Raw genomic sequence first — 22705 nt, forward strand, 5'->3', positions numbered from 1 at the left:
ATATAATATTACATTAAGAGTAATGAGGAGAAGAGTTGACCCTTCACAAACCCTTTCTTTAGAAGAGTAGTCTTCACAAATATGTAAACAAAGCCCAACACTTTTAGTCTCAAAGGTTCTAAGAAATGCTTCAGGAGCACAAAGAGCTTTGCACGTACACCATCCACACTGTGCACTGAATTATCACATTCAAATACTGCAAGGGAAATAGTCCATAAACACTTAAAAGGTAGCTTTTTTAAAAAATACATTTAAATACCGAAGGTTTCGTCGAGCATATTTACTATCATCAAACATTTCATTTAAGCCACTGACTATCAAACACAAAATGGAATGAATACCAATGTTTATTATTTAACTCACAAATACTGATGGAATCGTATGACAACAGAGCAGTTCTCCATCACCATGGTAAGTCTGATAAACTGCTTTCCAGTGTCTTCAGCCCGGAGTTCAAAAACTTCACTAAATTTGCTTTCAGTAAACAATGTGGTATGGTCATCCAAAATTACCAGGCCACCATAAAATGGAATGATAGTTACATCTGCCCACACTGTGATATTACAACAGGTATTTTTGGTTTATTATTGGGGCCTGTAGGGACATTTTCAATCTTACGCATTACTAGTAGTCCATCAATCACACGACCAAAAACAACATGTTTACCATCAAGGAAATTACATTTGGCACATGTAATAAAAAACTGACATCCATTTGTGTCTTTTCCGCTGTTTGCCTGAAAGAGATTGACAAGACAATTAATAACAAACGTGAAATGCATGGAACCAATTTATATTAAAATGTCACATAATAAATAAGAATAATAACAGATTCCCAACTGTTCACTCTTCTGTAATGGCCTTTTCTTTCAAGTTACAAGTTTCACAGCAACTGTGGAAATTTTATTAATCCTTTTTTGATCACTTGTTTTCACCTACATCCACCAAACTTTTATTTAATTATTTTCTAAATTATTTTGATGTCACATTTCTCTGATATACGAGGGTTGGAACTTTAACAGTGGCAACTATTTATTTACAGCTTGTGCAAAATAGATAAGTGTTTCAAAGTTTTACTGACCTTCAAAGTAGTCACCAGCATTGTGTATAACACATTGCCAGCGATGTGGAAGTCATAGGATACTCTTAGCAGTGCCAGTTGTGTTGACAGTTCGAGCGGCGCGGTCTATTGCCTGACTAATTTGTAGCAGCTCTGAAGCGAATGCCGTGAGTGCTTCCTTCAGTTTAGAAATCATGTTGAATTCATGAGGGCTAAGGTCATGGGAGTGCAGTAGGTGGTATAGCACTTAGCAGCCCCATCAGTCAAACAAATCACTAGCAGCTTGCACTGTACGTGCTTGAGCACGGTCATGCATAATGATGGTCAGGTCCTACAGAAAGTGTCATCACTTCTTGTGTTCCAGAACTGAACAGCATAGAGACAGAGACACTTTCTCCAGGACCTACTCATTTTGCAGGACAATGCTCAAGCACATAAAGTGCAAGCTGTTGATTTGTTTGACTGATGGGGCTGCTAAGTGCTATACCACCTACTGCACTCACTTGACTTAAGCCCTTGTAAGTTCAACTCGATTTCTAAACTGAAGTAAATACTTCACGGCATTCGCTTCAGAACTGCTACAAGTAGTTGGGCAATAGACCGCGCCGCTCGAACTGTCAACACAACTGGCCTGCTCAGAGTATCCTATGACCTCAACATCACTGGCGACGGGTTATACACAATTCTGGTGACTACTTTGGAGGTCAGTAAAACTTTGAAACACGTATCTATTTTGTACGAGCTGTAAATAATAGTTGTCACTATTAAAGTTTCAACCACCATATTAGTCTTTCCAGTTATGATTTAGAATCATCATATTAATTTCTGCTGTAATGAAATAAAGACAGAAAAAAGTATACATCAACTCAGAAAGTGGCATCAGAGCTACAATGCTGAATGTGTAATAATACAGCACTCTCAAGCAAAGTGTTCCACAAATACTGTCATGAAGGAGAGCCTTCAGGAAAGTGGAACAAGTCAAGTCATACATTAACAGATAGAAGTAATTACTGCAAACTATTTCTGTGACATACACTAATGCTATATTATGATTAGTGCTAATCAACTCGCACACATAATTATGGGAATTAATTTTAGTTTACATTACATATGTATATTAAGAGAAAGTAACTACTCTAATAAAAGATACTGCCTCTCCTCTAAAAGTACTCAATCACTGTTCTTTAACTTTTAATTTTATACTTCAAACAAAGCATTTATGTAACTTTACACAGAACACTATCAGCTGGTTATATGCTGCCTAAGTCCATTTCTGTTTAACGCAAACATTAGAACCGACCAAACTTTACATCCCTGATTCTAACAATTCCTAAAAACTGTAAAATGAGTTGTTTTTTAATATCTAGGGTTTTTCAGTTTCCTGCCTTACGTCTTCTAGCAACCTGTTACAGTCTTTTACACCACAATATAAATCTCCATTCTGAGCACTACAGAGGGATTCACATTTTATAAGGAAATGGTTGTGAATAGCACTGTTCATCAACCACAAATGCCATTAGAGGATAAGGAAAGTTCTGGCAGAATGTAAATAATTTAGGAGTAAAGGAGACCACTCACCAAATAGCAAAAGCATTGAGTTGTAGACCAGTACACACAAAAGAGAAATAAAACTTGCTTGCTTTCAGAAAAAAATGCTTTGATGAACTTGAGAGACACTCCCTCTCCACACAAACGTGTACTAGGGCGGAGAGGGGGTTGTGTCGGCTCAAGTGGATAGAGAAAGAGGCGTAAGCAGGAAGAGGGGTGGGGGGATGGGTGGCTTGGTGAGAGGCGGCAGGTTTGCTGTCTAGGAATGCGGGATGGAGGGGTGACAGACAGATGCATAGGCTACGCATGTGATATGTGGGTATTGGAGCCAGTGTGATGTGGTGTATGATGAGGATGATGTGGAGGTGGGGACTGAGAGGGGGTGACAAGACAGAGGAAGGTGAAACTGTTTGTTAGGGGGTACGGTGACTTGGGATAATGGTTTATATATGAGTTGTTTAAATGATTCATATGGTGGAGCCACCTAAACTTCTTATCTAGCTGAGTGCCTAAATGAAGATGAATTCCTGAACCTGTTGAATGGAAAGAATACCCCACTGAGCATGGAATATACACACAAAGTAAACTAAAGAAAGACAAAACTACCACATTGATAAGCAATAAAAATGGGCCGGCGACAAAATTCACTTAAAAAATGGAAACCACACAGTGTGCAAAGTAAAAGGAATTCTCCTTCAGGAGCAAAAAACACAAAATGAACAAAGCAAGGAGGAAACCAGCAGAAGACTAGCACATGCACAGAGAGTATGCCTCATTAAAAGAAGTAAACTAATATCACACTTAGGCCTTAATCTGAGAAATAAATTACTGAGAACGTAAGTCTGGAGCATAGCACTGTATGGAAGTGAGTCCTGACTGTGGAGGAAAAAAGAGAAGAGAATTGAAGCATTTGACCTGTGCTACAGAAGCATGTTGAAAATGTAGTGCACTGGCAAGATAAGTAATGTCATCCGTAGAACTGATGAGGAATACACAAACTAAAAGATGGGACAAGATAACAGGACTTTTTCTTTTTTAACATTTCAGGGAGCAATATAGTCATCATATAATTAAGAATTAAGGTGTTTGCTGTGAGCCAGCTTTAAGACTGTTCAAGTATTTTCCTGAATGTGTCAGGTACATATGTTTTTGCATCTTTTATCGGTATACTTCTGTCTTCAAAAACCACCACAGTTCTGACAAGTCATCCTACGTCCTAGGTTTAGGTCATACTGTAGGTCATAAACAGAAGCTAGCCAAACACTGAACCTTGGGAGACATATTTAATGTTTCCCTGCTCTGGTTGTAGTCTTACTCCTTTGATACCTTTTTTTTTTAAGTGTGACATCTGTTCGCCATTATTAAGACGTGGCTCCATCTGTAGCACAGCCCTGTTTTTTTACACATACCATTTGAGTTTCCCTAGTTGAACTTTATGACCTACACAATCAAAGGCTTTAGAAAGACACATAAAATGCTACCACAAAAGTTTTTGTTTGTTAGTTCTACCAGAACTGAGTTTATTAGCACATATACTGACTGCTCAATAAAGACACTGTTGTTAAAAGGTTATCTCAAAAAGGTGGCTAAACATTGTTGTAAGCCACTTTTTCAAAATAAAATTGAGAAAATGATGGAGATGGGTCTATAATTAAAAGTCACTTGTTTAAGCACTCTTTTATAAGTGGGAGTTACTACTGCATAACTCAATCTTTTAGGAATTAGACCCTGAATCATCAACTGGAGGCTAATTCAAAGCAGACACTACAAAGTAAAAACATGACTTTAATCAGGGTGTATACGACCCGGGAGATCCGGGAAAAACTCAGTAATTTTTTCATCCAGGAGAAAAGCGGGAAAAACCCGGAAATTTTTTAGAATTCCGGGAATGTTTCGTTATTTTAGTTTCCAGTTAAATTTTTGTGATTTTGATTGCTAAGAACCAATACTCCAACAAAGGACATTACTGTATCCCGCATCTGCAGGATAATACTGCAGCAACAAAACATTAACAAGAGGAAGAAAAAACTAAAATAAAACTTAAGTCGCAAAGGAAATCTGCCATATACAACAACAAAACATAGTGGTCATACAAGCGTCTGCCAACAGCAAAGTGTGTCAAAGGCTTTAGAAAGAATATGCAATGATTCATTACGACAAATTGCCTCCGATGAGCGTGACATGACAGCTGCTGACATTAGATTCGTTTGAGCAGTTGCGGGCGGGCTCTTGTGCATGCGCAGTTGAGTCGCGTATGGGTAGTACCTTCTCCCTCTTATGGCTACGGATGTGTGGCTGGGCGCCACTATCTAGTATTGCCCCGGTTCGGAAATATCGTAGATCAGGGGCTGATGCACAGAGCAGTCTGAGTTGTGGTGTGGAGGTGAGTAGTCTTCACATGACCTGTGTTTACGTTTAGTGATTTTGCAGTTTCCTCTTCATTTATTACTCTCACGTCAAATGAAAACAAAACGAATTTCTGTGCCCGGGAGCTATCAAATGAATTAAAATACGTTCACATAATTACGGAAGGCTAAAATATGTTACTATTTTCAGGTTTTATTTCCACCTTTCTGACAGTCAAGCGTTAGTCGACTTGCAGAACAGTGAAGTTATTTTTGTCGCTTTGCTAAAGAGATTTGGCTTTTATTAATCTTTTGGGCTGAGGCAGTCAATTTATCTGAAACGAAGTGTATAATTTCACACTGTTGGCTAGTTTCAACTGTTCGCTGCACGTTTTCCATCTTCTAGCTCGCATGGCATTATGCCATAATAGAGAACCACACATGATATAATACAGTACTGGTACTCAAGAAAATTTACATCTGAATCTGGACATACGAATGTGCACTATAAGGCCAATAATGTATTTTAATATGGTTCACGAAATTCCTATAAACTTAAAGTGTCCTCTGATGTCTTGTTTCTTTTGTGACATACGGCTTTCCTGTGTCATCGTAGCTGCGCAAGAGCGGTGGCGCCTGTTATCTGGCGCTCTCTGGCAACTGCTGAAACGAATCAGTTTCTAACAGGTCACAGGAAAACATTGCGGATGGTGGTTTGAAAAGCGTTACTTTCTAAGTGAATTTCCTTTTACACAAAATGAACTATATGCGAGAATGTACGATGAATTTCTTAAATCACAGAGCGTTTGACTCAGTTAAAAATCAACTCTGAGGACGACCATCTAGAAGAATTTCTAGCCCAGAAGATCAGACATTTACGTCGTTATTAAAAATTTTACTGGCACATTTGTGTGATATATCTTAAAGTGTAACACGCGCAAAAAAGATCAGCATTATATGTGGACGCTTAGCTCCTCTTGCAGCTTATTAATCTTCGAGACTACGATTATATGTGAAACCTCTGTTTTTCTTGTAGCAACACTATGTATATTAATTTAAACCATCAACTTTTCTTAGTTGTGTGTTCGCGCTACTTAAGAGTGATCTTGCTATTGGCTGACTACATCACGTGTCCTATGCTGTCATCAGCTGACGAGATCACATGACATGAGCTATGACTGGCTTACAAAAGCGCGTCGCAATCTCGACTTCAATGCCTTGGAAAGTAACATGCGTTGTTTGGTGTAATTCGAATTTATATATTCGTAACACAAAAATATGCAACGTACATCTTGCTGCTGCACATCAAAGATCTTTCCAAAACGTGTCCAATTCACGTTGTCACTCCTGCCATTCTCTCATCCACTATAACAAAAAGTAGAGGGCACAATGTACTTCTTTGCTCCAGCCCATTTTTCTGTTCGAACCAGTCTCTCTTCTGTAGTCCATTTTTACACAACTCACACTTCTTTGATACATTCCCTTTAGTCTTCTCCCAATAGCCTTCCACACTTACCTTTTACAAATCTTGCTTCTCTTCATACTATCATAAGCTTTCTCAGTGACCAGTAACACCATTACTAAATTTTTGCCATATTCACAGTGTGTCTCTTGGAGCTGCTTATACCAAAAATTAGATCCACTATTGTTTCTGTTATAACTTCAAGTTTAACAAGTATATTTAGGAACGACACAACAACACATATATGTCACAGAGTAAGTTGACATGTGTACACGTTAGCGGTCAGATAAGCACTGAGTCTCGGTCTAGCGGCCGCTGCTCGGCTGGCTGCTTAGATGGCGCAGCTGCTGCATGGCTGGCAGACAGACAGCGCCGCACGTAGAGGCCGTGCGTAATTGCGCGGCGGCACTTTAAATGATCGGCGAGTCACAACACTTTTCCCCCCTTTGAAATTGTTGCACCGGTCTTGATGGATGTGTCCTGGAGATGGCTGACGTCCATAGGCGTTGTTTGGCTCGTCGTAAAGTCTCGAGGAGGCGGCTTCCCGTACGGGCGGAAGTGTCCCCGATGATAACGGGTCGCGATGACAGGAGACGTAGGGGTCGACTCTGTTGGGGCCCCACGCACCAATCTGCCCGTTGCGGCAAGTCCAGTTGATATGACAGGAGACATGGGCGATGTGTCAACGTCTGTTGGAGGAGGAGGCGAGTAGATGTACTCGGACACTGGATGGTCCTCCGGTTCCCGCATGGGCACGTCTTCTGGTGGCATCCGTTCTGGTGCTGGCATCGCGATGACGGGTAGAGGGCGGCGTTGTGAGTATGGAGATGTGCCAAGATCCCGAGCATCAGGGAGAGTCAAGGGTGGTGTGGCGGCATTCGGAACAGGTGTTGCTGGCACCCGAGGCCGAAGCTGGTCCGAATGACGCACTGCAACACCTGTGTCCGTCTGGATTTCATACAGGCGTCTGCCACGGTGTCTTAAGATGCGGCCCGCGCTCCATTTTGGCCGCCTGCCATATCCCCGTACCCAGACGAGGTCGTCGGTGGTGAACCGGCCCAGTGAAGGCACCCGCGGCCGGGAGGTGGGAGGCCGCAGAAGATGAAGTAGAGTGCGGGGCTGTCGGCCATGTAAGAGCTCAGCCGGGCTGTGATCGCCCATGGGGGTGAAACGGTAAGACGCCAGGAACTGGAGAAGCGCCTCATCAGCAGCAGAAGAAGTCAGAAGTTTCCGCATCTGAGCCTTAAACGTGCGGACCAGTCGTTCAGCCTCACCGTTGGATTGGGGATGGAACGGCGGGGCCGTGACATGCGTAACACCGTGATGAGCACAAAAATCCGCAAAGTCAGAAGAGGCAAATTGCGGACCATTATCAGTAACAAGAGTAGAGGGGAGGCCTTCCAAAGAAAAAATGCGGGCGAGAGCACTGGTGGTTGCCGCTGTGGTAGGTGACGTGCAACGGACAATGAAAGGAAAGTTAGAGTAGGCGTCAATTACGAGGAGCCAATAAGTACCTAAAAAGGGTCCCGCAAAATCAGCATGAATGCGCTCCCAGGGCGTCTCAGGCGAAGGCCACGGTGACAAAGATGACTTCGGGGCAGCGGCCTGTGACGCACAAGGGCCGCAGGCAGCGACCATGTGTACTATTTCAGCGTCGATGCCAGGCCAGTACACATGACGGCGCGCCAGAGATTTGGTGCGAGACACACCCCAGTGCCCCTGGTGAAGGAGGCGCAAGACCGAAGCACGCAAAGACGCGGGGACCACAACACGCGGCGAAACATTGTCAGTGGAGAGGAGGATAACACCATCCCTAGCCGTGAGGCGGTAGCGCAAAGGATAGTAGTTCCGCAACGGATCAGAAGTCTTAGCGGGCGGGCGATCGGGCCAACCCGCCTGAATACAGCGTAAAACCCGGGAGAGGGTAGGGTCAGAACCCGTAGCAGGCGCCAGCCTGTCCCCAGTGATGGGGAACCCGTCCACAACCCGCTGCTCGGCAACATCCAGGTGGAAACACAAAAGTTCGTCCCTATCGAATGCCTGATCAGGGCCCATGGGGAGGCGAGACAAAGCATCAGCATTCGCATGTTGAGCCGTGGGCCGGAAATGAATCTCATAGTTGAAACGGGACAAGTAAAGAGCCCAACGCTGGAGGCGGTGTGCAGCCTTGTCGGGAAGTGACGTCGATGGGTGAAACAAGAAAACAAGCGGTTTGTGATCCGTAACAAGATGAAATTTTGTGCCATAGAGAAAAACACCAAACTTATGAAGAGCATAAATGATGGCCAAAGCTTCTTTCTCAATCTGAGAATACTTTTGTTGGGCATCCGTGAGCGTTTTGGAGGCATAAGCAATGGGTTGTTCCGAACCGTCAGAAAAACGGTGCGCAAGGAATGCCCCAACCCCATATTGAGAGGCGCCTGTTGCAAGGACACGATGTTGGCCAGGTCGATAAGTAGCTAGGCACGGGGCCTGTATCAGCATAGTCTTCAATTTCTGGAAAGCCGCGTCACATGACGCGGACCAGTGAAAAGGCACGTTTTTATGCAACAGGCGATGCAACGGTTGAGCCACCGACGCTGCAGACGGTAAAAACTTGTGATAGTATGCTATTTTCCCCAAGAAGGCCTGCAGTTCCTTAACAGACGTAGGGCGAGGAAGGGCATCGATCGCAGCAACAGTTTGTTGAAGCGGACGAATACCATCCCGAGAGAGTTGAAACCCCAAGTACGTGATAGATGCCTGAAAAAATTGCGATTTCCTAAGATTACACTTGAGACCTGCAGTCTGTAAGACATTAAAAAGTGTGGAGATTATGAAGATGTTCGTTAGTGGTGGAGCCCGTGACAACAATGTCGTCCATGTAATTGATACAGCCAGGGACGGGGAGCAATAATTGTTCCAAGAATTGCTGAAAGAGAGCAGGGGCGCTAGCAACCCCGAAAGGCAAGCGTTGGTATTGATAGAGGCCGAAAGGCGTGTTAAGGACCAGAAACTGCCGGGAAGCAGCGTCGAGAGGAAGTTGATGATAAGCTTCTGACAGGTCAATTTTAGAAAAATACTGCCCCCCAGCGAGTTTAGTGAACAGTTCTTCAGGACGGGGCATAGGGTAAGTGTCGATGAGGCATTGAGCATTTACCGTGGCCTTGAAATCGCCACAGAGACGAATAGCACCATTGGGCTTGGCAACTACAACGACAGGAGAGGACCACTCACTGGAAGTGACAGGAAGCAAGACCCCTGAAGTAGTGAGACGATCCAACTCCTGTTTGACCCGATCACGAAGGGCCACAGGAATGGGCCGAGCCCGAAAAAACTTAGGCCGAGCAGTGGGTTTGAGCGTGATATGAGCTTCAAAGTCGTGTGCACGGCCTAACCCAGGAGAAAAAATGGACGAAAAGGTCGTCGACAAAGAATCCAGTTGAGCATAAGGAATAGCGTCAGAGACAATATTGACAGAGTCATCTATGGAGAACCCAAAAACGCGGAAGGCATCGAAACCAAAAAGATTTTCTGCGTTGCCCTGGTCGACCACAAATATGGGAACAGTGCGAACGACGGATTTGTAAGATACCTCCGCATTAAACTGTCCCAAGAGAGAAATCTTCTGTTTATTGTACGTCCGTAATTGCCGAGTGACAGGGGACAGGAGTGGAGAACCCAGCTGAAGATACGTCTGAGAATTATAGTGGCGGCAGAACCGGTATCCACTTGCATGCGAACATCTCGACCAAGGATTTGGACAGTGAGGAATAACTTCCCTGAAAGGGAAGAAGTGCAATTGACAGACAACACAGAATCAGAATCAGCGTCATGTTCATGAATGTCATATATGCGGTCGGATTTACAAACGGAAGACACATGACCTTTCTTTTTGCAATTGTGACACACAGCCCAACGTTGTGGACAATCCTCGCGTGAATGTTTCGTAAAACACCTTGGACATGAAGGAAGTTGCCGGGGATTTTGCTGCAGTTTCTTAGGGGTTTGTTTACGGCTTGGCCGAGGCTGCGCGTGGGAGCGCACTGCGGCCACGTCGGCCGGCGGGGACGCGCCGCGCGCGTCGTCAACAGCGCACAGAGTTTGTATCTCCCCGACGTCACCCCACGCTTCTATTTGTGCCCCAGCGGCGCGAGAAATTTCAAAAGACTGCGCAATGGAGAGAACTTCATCTAGAGTCGGATTCGCCAACTGAAGGGCCCGTTGCCGAACTTCTTTGTCGGGCGCCGACCGGATAATAGCATCCCGTACCATGGAATCGGCATAGGATTCTTTGTGAACTTCAGTAACAAAGTGACACTTTCGACTGAGGCCGTGAAGTTCAGCAGCCCAAGCGCGATAAGATTGATTGGGTTGTTTGTGACAACGATAAAAGGCAACACGAGAGGCTACCACATGCGTTTGCTTTTGAAAATAGACCGACAGAAGTGAACACATTTCAGCAAAGGACAAAGACGCAGGATCCTTCAAAGGAGCCAATTGCGACAATAACCGATACATTTGAGGCGAAATCCAGGAAAGGAACAGAGACTTACATATTTGTTCGTCCGAGACATAAAATGCCAAGAAGTGCTGTCGAAGACGTTTTTCATAATCAGACCAGTCTTCCGCCGTCTCGTCGTAAGGAGGAAAAGGAGGTACAGCCAACGACGAGAAACGGCCCGCATTTGACGCCGCGACGAAATCGCGAATCGCCGCTGTTAGAAGCGTTTGCTGTTCAAGGAGATTTTGCAAGAGTTGCTCGACAGTAGCCATGGAACCCTGTGAGTCAACGGTGAAAAGGAAAAATCCCATCCTCGTCGCCAATTGTTATAACTTCAAGTTTAACAAGTATATTTAGGAACGACACAACAACACATATATGTCACAGAGTAAGTTGACATGTGTACACGTTAGCGGTCAGATAAGCACTGAGTCTCGGTCTAGCGGCCGCTGCTCGGCTGGCCGCTTAGGTGGCGCAGCTGCTGCATGGCTGGCAGACAGACAGCGCCGCACGTAGAGGTCGTGCGTAATTGCGCGGCGGCACTTTAAATGATCGGCGAGTCACAACAGTTTCCCAGTCTAAAACTGTACTGTTCCTATCACTGTTCTCCAACTACTATTTTCCGTACTCTCTTTTTCAGGATCTTCTCAAATACCTTGGCGGTATGACACTTCAGAGTAAATCCCCTACAATTTTGGCATAGTTTCTTCCAAACCTTCTCAAAGGCTGGCACTCTGATTTTTTTTTTGTCTTCAGGTGTTCCTCCTTTCCCTATGTACTCATCACCCCACTGAGCCACCACAGCACTCCAACAATGACAAATCCTCTTACCATCTCCATATTTGCTTCGTCAAGTCTAGGTGCTGTGCCTCCTTTCATGGGCTTTATTGCTTTATTGCAAAATGGCTAAGCAGGGATGGCTAGAGGACAAATGTAACGATGTAGAGGCTTGTCTCACTAGGGGTAAGATAGATACTGCCTACAGGAAAATTAAAGAGACCTTTGGAGATAAGAGAACCATTTGTGTGAATATCAAGAGCTCAGATGGCAACCCAGTTCTAAGCAAAGAAGGGAAGGCAGAAAGGTGGAAGGAGTATATAGAGGGTTTATACAAGGGCGATGTACTTGAGGACAGTATTATGGAAATGGAAGAGGATGTAGATGAAGATGAAATGGGAGATAAGATACTGCGTGAAGAGTTTGACAGAGCACTGAAAGACCTGAGTCGAAACAAGGCCCCGGGAGTAGACAACATCCCATTAGAACTACTGATGGCCTTGGGAGAGCCAGTCATGACAAAACTCTACCATCTGGTGAGCAAGATGTATGAGACAGGCGAAATACCCACAGACTTCAAGAAGAATATAATAATTCCAATACCAAAGAAAGCAGGTGTTGACAGATGTGAAAATTACCGAACTATCAGTTTAATAAGTCACAGCTGCAAAATACTAACGCGAATTCTTTACAGACGAATGGCAAAACTGGTAGAAGCGGACCTCGGGGAAGATCAGTTTGGATTCCGTAGAAATGTTGGAACACGTGAGGCAATACTAACCTTACGACTTATCTTAGAAGAAAGATTAAGAAAAGGCAAACCTACGTTTCTAGCATTTGTAGACTTAGAGAAAGCTTTTGACAACGTTAACTGGAATACTCTCTTTCAAATTCTGAAGGTGGCAGGGGTAAAATACAGGGAGCGAAAGGCTATTTACAATTTGTACAGAAACCAGATGGCAGTTATAAGAGTCGAGGGGCATGAAAGGGAAGCAGTGGTTGGGAAAGGAGTGAGACAGGGTTGTAGCCTCTCCCCGATGTTATTCAATCTGTATATTGAGCAAGCAGTAAAGGAAACAAAAGAAAAATTCGGAGTAGGTATTAAAATTCATGGAAAAGAAGTAAAAACTTTGAGGTTCGCCGATGACATTGTAATTCTGTCAGAGACAGCAAAGGACTTGGAAGAGCAGTTGAACGGAATGGACAGTGTCTTGAAAGGAGGATATAAGATGAACATCAACAAAAGCAAAACGAGGATAATGGAATGTAGTCAGATTAAATCGGGTGATGCTGAGGGGATTAGATTAGGAAATGAGACACTTAAAGTAGTAAAGGAGTTTTGCTATTTAGGGAGTAAAATAACTGATGATGGTCGAAGTAGAGAGGATATAAAATGTAGACTGGCAATGGCAAGGAAATCGTTTCTGAAGAAGAGAAATTTGTTAATCGAGTATAGATTTAAGTGTCAGGAAGTCGTTTCTGAAAGTATTTGTATGGAGTGTAGCCATGTATGGAAGTGAAACATGGACGATAACCAGTTTGGACAAGAAGAGAATAGAAGCTTTCGAAATGTGGTGCTACAGAAGAATGCTGAAGATAAGGTGGGTAGATCACGTAACTAATGAGGAGGTATTGAATAGGATTGGGGAGAAGAGAAGTTTGTGGCACAACTTGACTAGAAGAAGGGATCGGTTGGTAGGACATGTTTTGAGGCATCAAGGGATCACAAATTTAGCATTGGAGGGCAGCGTGGAGGGTAAAAATCGTAGAGGGAGACCAAGAGATCAATACACTAAGCAGATTCAGAAGGATGTAGGTTGCAGTAGGTACTGGGAGATGAAGAAGCTTGCGCAGGATAGAGTAGCATGGAGAGCTGCATCAAACCAGTCTCAGGACTGAAGACCACAACAACAACAACAACAACAACATTGCTTCCTCTAGCTCTGTCCAGGTTTGGTCCAGCTTGACATTCTCTACAGTTCCTAACTACTCATTTTCTTCTTCCATATTCCTGTTAGGGTTTAGTAACTCTTCCACATATTGCTCCCTTATCGCCTCGAGTTCCTTCACCTCAATGGCTTCCTTTCCTTCTTTACTGATCAGGCTGACATTTTCCATCACGCCTCTGTTCTTAGCCTTACGCATTCCATATAGTACGGGGTGGGGAGGACACAAATAAAAGAGGGCCAGAGAACACAGTTCCAGGCTACAAAGAAACACAGCAGACAAAAGGAAATACAGTACTAACCTGATGACAGCATATGCTGAAAGCGACCATCATTCATGTCTTGGCATTTTTGGCCCTGATGGAAGGAACTATAAGTCTTTTCTTCCTTGTTAATGCTGTCACTCATCTGAGCCACTTTTACTTGCCCCATCCTGTATTTGTTCTCCTTGCTGTCTTCTTCCATCATTTTTGTCTACTCTTCCATCCATTTCCTCTTCTCCCCTATTAAAATTCCTTTATTCACCAACTTCTTCTTCTTCTTCTTCTTCTTCTAAGTGTATTCCCTTCTTTCTTCCTCTGTTCTCTTCTGAAATCGTATCTGGAGTACTTTGGTTTTCTTTGCCATTTCCTACCATACACTATCATTACAACATTAAGTTTCTTTCCACCTTTTTTTGTACTGGTTCTTCCACACTTTTCCTGCTGCTTCCATCACCACTGTTTTGAACTTTCTTCTTTACTCCTCTGAATGTCCATTTCTTGATATGCTGCTCCTTACTATATTCTGAAATTCTATAAATTTCTTTTATTTTGTCTTCCAGACCCTGTCTTTCTGTTCCATTTTCCTTTTTTAATCCCTGCAAATATCACTACTAAAAGGTATTACTAAGGTACTACGTTGGCATTTGTGACTGTTCTCTACATCTACATTTATACTCTGCAAGCCACCTTACAGTGTATGGCGGAGGGTACCTCTGGCACCACCATCATTTCCCTCTTTCTCTGTTCCATTCACGAATGGTGCATGGGAAGAACAACTGCCGATAAACTTCCGTATGAGCCCTAATTTCTCTGACTGGCTGCATTGTAGTCATTTCGTGAGACATATGTGGGAAGAACTAATGTGTCATCCAACTCTTCTTCAAAACTCCACACTCTGAATTTTTTTGTAACACTCTCACTTTTACTACACTATCCTGTGATGAAATGTGCCCCTCTTTGTTGGATCTTCTCTACAGGGTGAGTGAGGAGGAAAGGTACATGATTTGAGGGGGTGATAGTATTAGTGATTCTGAACAAAACACTATATGAATGTGTGCCATATTCCAAATGTTTCTGAGATAGATGTAATGTAACTTTTATACATTTTCCTGAATAACTCAAAAACTGCACCTCCAGTGAAAATACATTGCAGTACAAATTTAAACTACATTTTTTTAATTTTTTGTTTTTTTTAGAACTAATAGTTTGCATGGAGAGAGCGTTAGAATTCTGAAAATCTTGCACAATGTGCTTGCACTGTATTTCTGTAGGCCACTTTGAGGTAGCTTCCCATCAATATCTGAGAAACACAGAAAATAAATAACAATGTACATTAAATGTGTCCTATCTCAGAAAACATTTGAAGTAGGGTATGTGTCCATATGGAGTTTTTTGTTCAGAATCATTAATATTATCATTCGTCAAAGCAGGTACATTTCCTCCTGATTCACCCTGTATATCTTCTGTTAAATGTATTTGGTATGAGTTCCAAACTGATGAACAATACCAAAAAAATTGGTCGAACAGATGTTTTATACGTCATTTCTTTTGTAGATGTGTCCTAGTAACATATTATGTACTCTGCCACAGATTTACTTGACAAGTCACAGACATGAAGTTACCTTATGCCTCTCCTTCTTTTTAAACCTGGTCTAGCTCACTGTTAGTCCATTCCTTTTAAAAAGTCTAATAGTTTTCATTCTTCCTTGTCCATTCTTCGTCACTCTTCTACTGCTAATATTTTCTCATACCATTCCCTTTCCTTACCCATTTGTGCATTAGATCTCTGGCATTATCATAATATTCTATCCAGTTAGTTGTCTCTGCATTTAGTCTTCACAGTCCTCCTCAACTTGAGATACCTGCATATACCTGCAGAATTTCCAAACCTTTCCCTTTCACTAAGCCTTCATCGTCCAATCACTTATTCCCTTCATCTTCCCTTTCAGTCCTCCTCTCATATCTACTTCTACTCCATGTCTTCCTTCTTCCTCATTCCCACACCAGCACAGCCTACATCCACTTCTTGATTCTCTCCTCCCTTTACCCCTCAATCTGGTTTCTGACAATTCTAGACTATCCAATCTCCTCCTATTCACCAAGTCCACCATTTCTTTCATCTTCCCTGTCAGCAACTGTATATTCAATCCGTAAAATCTCAGTCCCTGGGAATAACTATGTCTTCTTCCATTATATCCATTCTTTTAGAGGCTTGTTCCTCGTCTGAAACAATGTTTTTTACCCAGTACTGGATTGCTGGGTTCACCTTAGATGGATTTGCTATCAAGAATTTCCTCTCCATCCTTTCTGGTCTATGGGAGATATTTTATTTCCCTCATACACCTCAACAGCATTTGACGATAATAATTAATGTGACTGTATAACATTTCAAGTTACATAGAAACCAAAGTTGACTTTCTTACAGTACATCTGCTTGATAACAGATGGTGTGAGCTGCTTTTACCTACTCACTACGTGAATTGTATCACTTAATGAGAAAGCAAGAAGCAAATTACAGCACTTGTTATTATGCAAATGTACTATGAGTGAGTTAGTTCAAATTCCAATGTAATTTTAACCTGAAATGATATCCACACACATTCATTACATTTTCCTCATTGTCCTATTGAAGCAATAACAAGAATAATAGTGAAATACATCAATTTATTATGTATGTAATAAGCAAATGAAAACTAAAAAGGATGATTGCTGTATACGGGTAAACATTTCTACTTATGCAAATCTTTTAGTTCCAAAGAACAATTAATGTTTATTAGTAGCTTTCATAAAGTTTTGCTTTGGAACATTGAATTGATTTTGAATTTAATTGAAACCAAGGTTACGAAATACTGTTTATGTCTTCTTTGCTCACCCGTGAGAGACAAATAAATCTGTGGCACCATTAAATCCTGTTTAGTATATGTGTTTCTTGATCAATTTTTTTTTGTACAATAGTTTGCAATGTAGTATTATTTTAAGGGTAATATGTTTTTATACCTAAAGTTTCTTTTGTTGTGATATTACCAAAAGGAAAATTCACTTCAGAAAAATATAAATTACAAAGAAAGTACTGCTAATAATAGAAACAATAGATGCATTAGTCACTCTTGATGTGGGGTTTGAGTGTCCTGCCCCATCTTTACAACCTTCCTCAACTTACTTTGTGAAGGATCTACTAATTCTGAAAACTTCTTGTGGATATTTCTATTTTTAAATGTGTCTGTTGGTAGTACTTGGATTTTTACCTCATGAAGGCAATTAGTAAGACACCAGGATATGATACGAAGCTCATTGTTTGAGACGTCAAAGCTGAAGTCTGAAGGGAGACCATTTGGAGGGGAAAAGCTGGGATAAAAAGCTTACACAATGAAAGTGACAAGAATAGAGTAAAAATACTCCACTGGGCACATGCAGCAAACTTCAAAATTATGAGCACATACCTTCCTCAGGCAGACATTCACAAGGCAACAAGGATATCACCAAATTGTAGAACAAAAAAACCAAACAGGCCATGTCCTGGTACACCAATGACATAACAGAAGTGTAACGAACATGAAAACTGTAAGAGGAGTCGAGGAAGGCACTGGCTACCATTTAGTCATGACAGAGGTACAACAATGAATAGCTACAGAAAAGCCAAAGAGGGGAAAGAGCATAAGAGAATGAAAGCCTGACACAGACAAATTTGAAAAATAATGAAAAGGCATGGAAATTTGTCATTATGCTTAAAAACAGATTTTGAGTTTCTAACAATGGATGACAACTTTTTTTTAAGTGGAAGCAGCAGCAGAAATATGTGGAAGAAGAAGGAAGAAAAATTTGTTGTTCTCAAAAGAATGTGAACAAAAAATGAAAGAAAGGAAGATTCCATAAAAGCAAAGAAGCATATGAAAATGCTAACAGGGAAACCAAAAATCTTCTCAGAAGGAAAAACAGAGAGCATGTGGAAAGTAACTAAAAGAACAAAAGAGGATAAAACTGCTTGGAATGCAACATATTTTCACAGGTAACTTAGGTTTTTTGAAAGAACCAAACATACAGAAATTTTGAAGGAATATTTTAAGGAACCTTTAAATGTCAAAGATGGAAGTACAGAGATGGAGGAACTACATGAATATTATAATGTAGAGCCCTTTGTTCAACAACGAAAGAGACAGCAGAAGCAATCCAAATACTAAAAAGCAACAAAGCTCCAGGGAGAGATAGAATAACAGCTGAAGTTCAGGGAAGAGAGACAATTCCGAAACAAGTACACTAACTTGTGACCAACATTTGAAATGAGGAAAGAATGCCAGCTGAGTGGAAAGGAGCGGTCACAGTACCAATTCATAAAAAGAGTGATAAGCAAGATTGCAGAAATTATAGAGGCATTTGATTAATTAGTGCAGTCTACATAGTGTTCTCCAAGATTCACAAGAAAAGATTGGAACTGCATTTGAAAGAGGCAATAGATGAGAAACAAGCAGGATTTATGAAGAAACGATCCACCATTTATCAGATACTTGTATGGAAGGAGGCCGCATCAAAATACTGAGGATACAACTACACAATGGTAACACTGTTTGTTGAGTTTCTGGAAGCCTACATAGCATAAACAGAGAGAAAATGTGAGAGAGAATACTGAAATGGACAGAGAATATTCCATGGCTTTCGACAGAAAAATAAGAGTCAGGCAAGGAGATGGAATGTAACCACTCTTGTTCAACATAATCATACAGCAAGTCCTGGATGGAATAAACAAAACAGAAGAGGGAAGTAGGGGATACAAATTATTGTACTGGCCTCTGCAGTTGATGTAGCATTAATTGTTGAAAATCTAGATGACCTAGAAATAATGGCAAGAAAATTATTTCAAAAATCAGAAAAGTTGGTTTAAAGGTAAATAAGGAGGAAACAAAATTTATGATGTTAGAAAGAAATTATGAGACAAAAAGGTGGGAAACCATGCAGATTGATAACAACATGTTTGAAGAAGCAGAAGAGTTTGAATGTCTGAGGTTGTAGTAAATAGCAGAAATGATGAGAAATGAGAAACAGAAATGATGATAAAACTGGAATGCACAGCATCATATTCACTCAATGAATTATTACTCTGTGGGACAGAAATATGAAGAATATGTATGTAGTCAGACAGAAGGATAAAAGTTTTTGAAAATGAAATCCTGCAGAAGATGTTTGGGTCAATTTGTACAGGAGGAGAATGGCCAAGAAGAAAGAACAGGGAGCTTTGGCAAATATATAATGAACCAGATATTATTGCGGATGCGAAGACAAGGAGACTGAGATGGTCCAGCCATGTCTTTAGAAAAGAGGAGGGATCGAGACTGAGAGAAGTGTTTGAGAAGAAACCCAAAGGCCGAAAACCTTCGGTGGAACACCAATAATATGAGACGACCAGGTGGCTAAGATCTTCAAATACTTGGAGAAAGGGAAGGAGATGCCAGAGACAGAACACTGTGAAGGAGGCTACTTGACAAGGCCAAAAACCAACTGCAGCAGTCTGTGGAACCAGGAGAGTAAGACTAAGATTAGATACAATTACTATAACACATTGTTTTCCATGACTTAAACCTGCCTAACCTATGGATTGTTTGAAGTATCGAAGTCATAATTTCATGACTTAATATGGATATGGAGAGTTAACAACCACAGCTCATATCTCTGTTTAGAGATTGGTTAGATATATTATGCGTGACAATATCAAAGAAATAGTGGTAGTCACATATTAGGTGTGATCAAAAAATTCAGTAAATGAATCTTTTTAGTAGCAACTGCTGATGTTACTACAACCGTTTGAAGTAATTTGCTTGACAGCTGTATCTGTTGAGACAGGCAATGTTAAGTTGGAACACATTCTGACTTAGTAAGCATCCAGAGAAGATAGAGTGAGGTTATGTTTACCATGTCTGTCGCACATCATGGATTTAAAATGAAGCATGAACATTCTGTTTCAAGCTGGGGGGGGGGGGGGGGCAAAAAAGCTCATGAATTCTTGAAATTGGTGTATGACGATCATGCTGAAACTGTGAAGACTGTTTAGAAGAGGTAAGAAGACGGGCAACATTCAGGACATCCATTAACATAAAAAACAGAAGTAAATGTGAAAAAAGTGGCAAAAATTGTTTGTTCAAACTTGTGAAGTACTATTTGAGAGCTTACTTAAGTCCATAGCATCTCGCACAGGTCCATGGAATGCATTCTGACCAATAATTAATGATGGGAGTGAGTGCAAAATTTGTTCCCAGACTTTCGAGTGGCGAGCAGCAGGAGAATTGTATGTCAGTTTGCATGGAGTTGAATGATCATCTTCATTCACATCCTGACTACTAGTTCAAAACTGTAACTGGAGTTGAAACAATGTACAAAGAAAAAGGCCAGAAAAATGGCTTCCTTCTTCATCAAGACAATACACCATGCCACACCTTGATTTCAATTCACGAGGTTTTGGATGGAAATATGTTCCTATCTGTCCACATCCACCTTACATGCCAGATTTAGCACCACACAGTTTCTCGCTCTTCCTAAAATTTAAAACTGTGCTTAAACAAAAACATTTTGACCCCAATCCTGACACTGAGAGGGCCATGACAGAGCAGCTGAACAGCCTTCCAAAAGAAGTTTTCCGCAAATACGTCCAGTCATGGATTCAACAATCGGATATATGCCCTGCTAGCCATGGACAGTGCTTTGAAGGAGATTAAATCAAATTCCATGCAAGCTTATTATTTTGTTCCTAATAAAACTATTCACCAAATTTTTGGATCACACCTCGTATTATGAAACAATAAAATGGAGAATATTAACTCATACAAACTGAAAAATTTATATGCATCCAAGGTGATTACACATCATCATCTTTTTTTTTTGTCCCTTTGTCTGAAATCAGCGCAGAGATGACGTGGTTATAGTCTGTGCAGAATGACTTGGCCCGTACATGCACAGACGACAGGGCACATATGGAAGAACGGTAGTGGTGGGGGTTACGGACTGGTGTTTTATGGGAAATGCCGAGCACTGGAGAGGATGTGCCGTTCTAGTCCACATTCATATTTTTTTTGTAAGTATTAAGTGGGGGCCCTCCATGTCCACACTTGCATGGTGACTGTTCAAAAAGCTCTTCTGTCACCTCTGCTTTGGTTAGTACCTAAAAAGAATTCCACCAAAATGCAGCGATTTATTTTAGTCTCGCTTGTTAACCATTGACTTTCAGAGAAGCGTCACGAGTGGCAAATTTTGTGTAAAACCTACACATTTCTCTGGCTGCTATGATAAAATCTGCTTCTTTTGCAAAAACACAGTGGAATTTACAGTCTCACTTCACTAATGTATCATGGAGACACAACTGTGAGAGAATTCTGAAACAGTGGTTTATTAAGTGAGGAACTGAGGAAAAGTTAGGCCAGTAGCTTATGAAAAAGCACGTCCTCAGCACAAAAAAAGTGTAATGTCTTCACTTATGTTGTTCCAAAACCCATAGCATTTCTTTTTTTACCAGCTATCAATGGCCCTTAAAAATTACATTCTTTCATCGAAAAAGTCTGTAGTTAGTGGAAAAACATGGTACATAATGAAGTTTGTGTGCTATCATTTGCCAAAATATCGTTTTGATACATCAAACCATTTATGAACACGAGGAATGTTGCAGATACTTTACTCTGGCTTTATTGCTGGCACGGCGCAATCACTAATGAGTGTGCTGTGTCAGATCAGTTTTCTTGAGAATGGTGGCAGATAAATATCTCTACCCAAATCCAAATAAAAATTCAATATGTAAACTAAATTCCATACAGAACAATGTATTATGTAATATGCACCAAGCACAAAATCATACTGACCTCTATTTTTAATTACAAACTTTTCCAAGTTTTGCCAAGTGTCTTACTTCCATGTGAATATCACAATAACTATCACCATTTGCTGTGTCGTCCAAACAAGACACAGCTGGGGCAAAAGCACCACAGACAAGGCGCAAAGATGTGAGCTGATGCCAGTGCCATAGAGGCTTGCCACTTGCATGAGTTCCACCAGCACCATGGACGGTGCTGAGGATGAGTTCCACAAGCACCACGGGCGGTGCTGAGGATGAAGATATCGACTTCACCTGGGCCAGTTGCTGGTCGAGTACAATCCGCCAATGACCGGATGACAATGGACAGAAGCCGACTCGGAAGATAGATAAGCAGCTCTCACTCATTTGGTTATAGGTCATCATCCAGGGCTGACTTACACAGGGAATATCATTTAGTGAACTCTTAGAAGTGGACAGACAATTGTTGTAAAATTGCATTTGCTGTGTACCGTGAAGTTGGCCTACGATTATTTGCGCTTAGCCATTGAGGGCTTTTTTTGTGTTATATTACATGCAGTGTTGCAGACTTAATCATTCAACAATTCACAAAGACAAGTAAACCTTTTAACTCATTTGTCTAACCTTGTTACCAATCTCTTGGAGTGTCGTAGAATCTTCGTTCTCCTATCCTGTTAACTGACCCTGGGGCATACCTGCGTAATAGTGGCAGGGAGAAATTGTCTTAGCGGTGTACTGCACCAGAAGCCATTTTACGAACTCACAGACTCAGCCTACTGTAACAATGGTGGCAACTTGGCCTCTACAGCAGCAGTGACGAGGCCTTCACAACATGGGCAACAAGGGTTTACAAAACCATTAATGAAACGATGGGCACATCATCATGAACCTGACTATAAAGCTATAAGTAAAGCAAAAGTGACTTTTTTTACCAAACAGTTTCTGTAAAATCATTTGAGAAAGACTGTGGGGTGTGCACCTCAATTCTGTCATCACTGATCAGCCAAAAGCTGGG

At 41.6% G+C, this 22705-nt stretch overlaps 1 protein-coding gene across 1 annotated transcript in view; it reads right to left on the minus strand.

The window, feature by feature from the left end:
• Positions 1–265: 265 nt before the first annotated feature.
• The window catches only part of LOC126251890 (peptidyl-prolyl cis-trans isomerase H), a 49420-nt gene continuing 26980 nt past the window's right edge, over positions 266–22705 (minus strand). The window contains exon 4 of the mRNA XM_049952601.1: positions 266–736. Within this exon, the coding sequence (XP_049808558.1) occupies positions 539–736 (198 nt within the window). The 3' untranslated portion in view covers positions 266–538. The remainder of the gene's footprint in view (positions 737–22705) is intronic.

The sequence above is a fragment of the Schistocerca nitens genome, chromosome 4 (assembly GCF_023898315.1).
Source record: "Schistocerca nitens isolate TAMUIC-IGC-003100 chromosome 4, iqSchNite1.1, whole genome shotgun sequence".
In the NCBI taxonomy this organism is placed as follows: Eukaryota; Metazoa; Arthropoda; class Insecta; order Orthoptera; family Acrididae; genus Schistocerca; species Schistocerca nitens.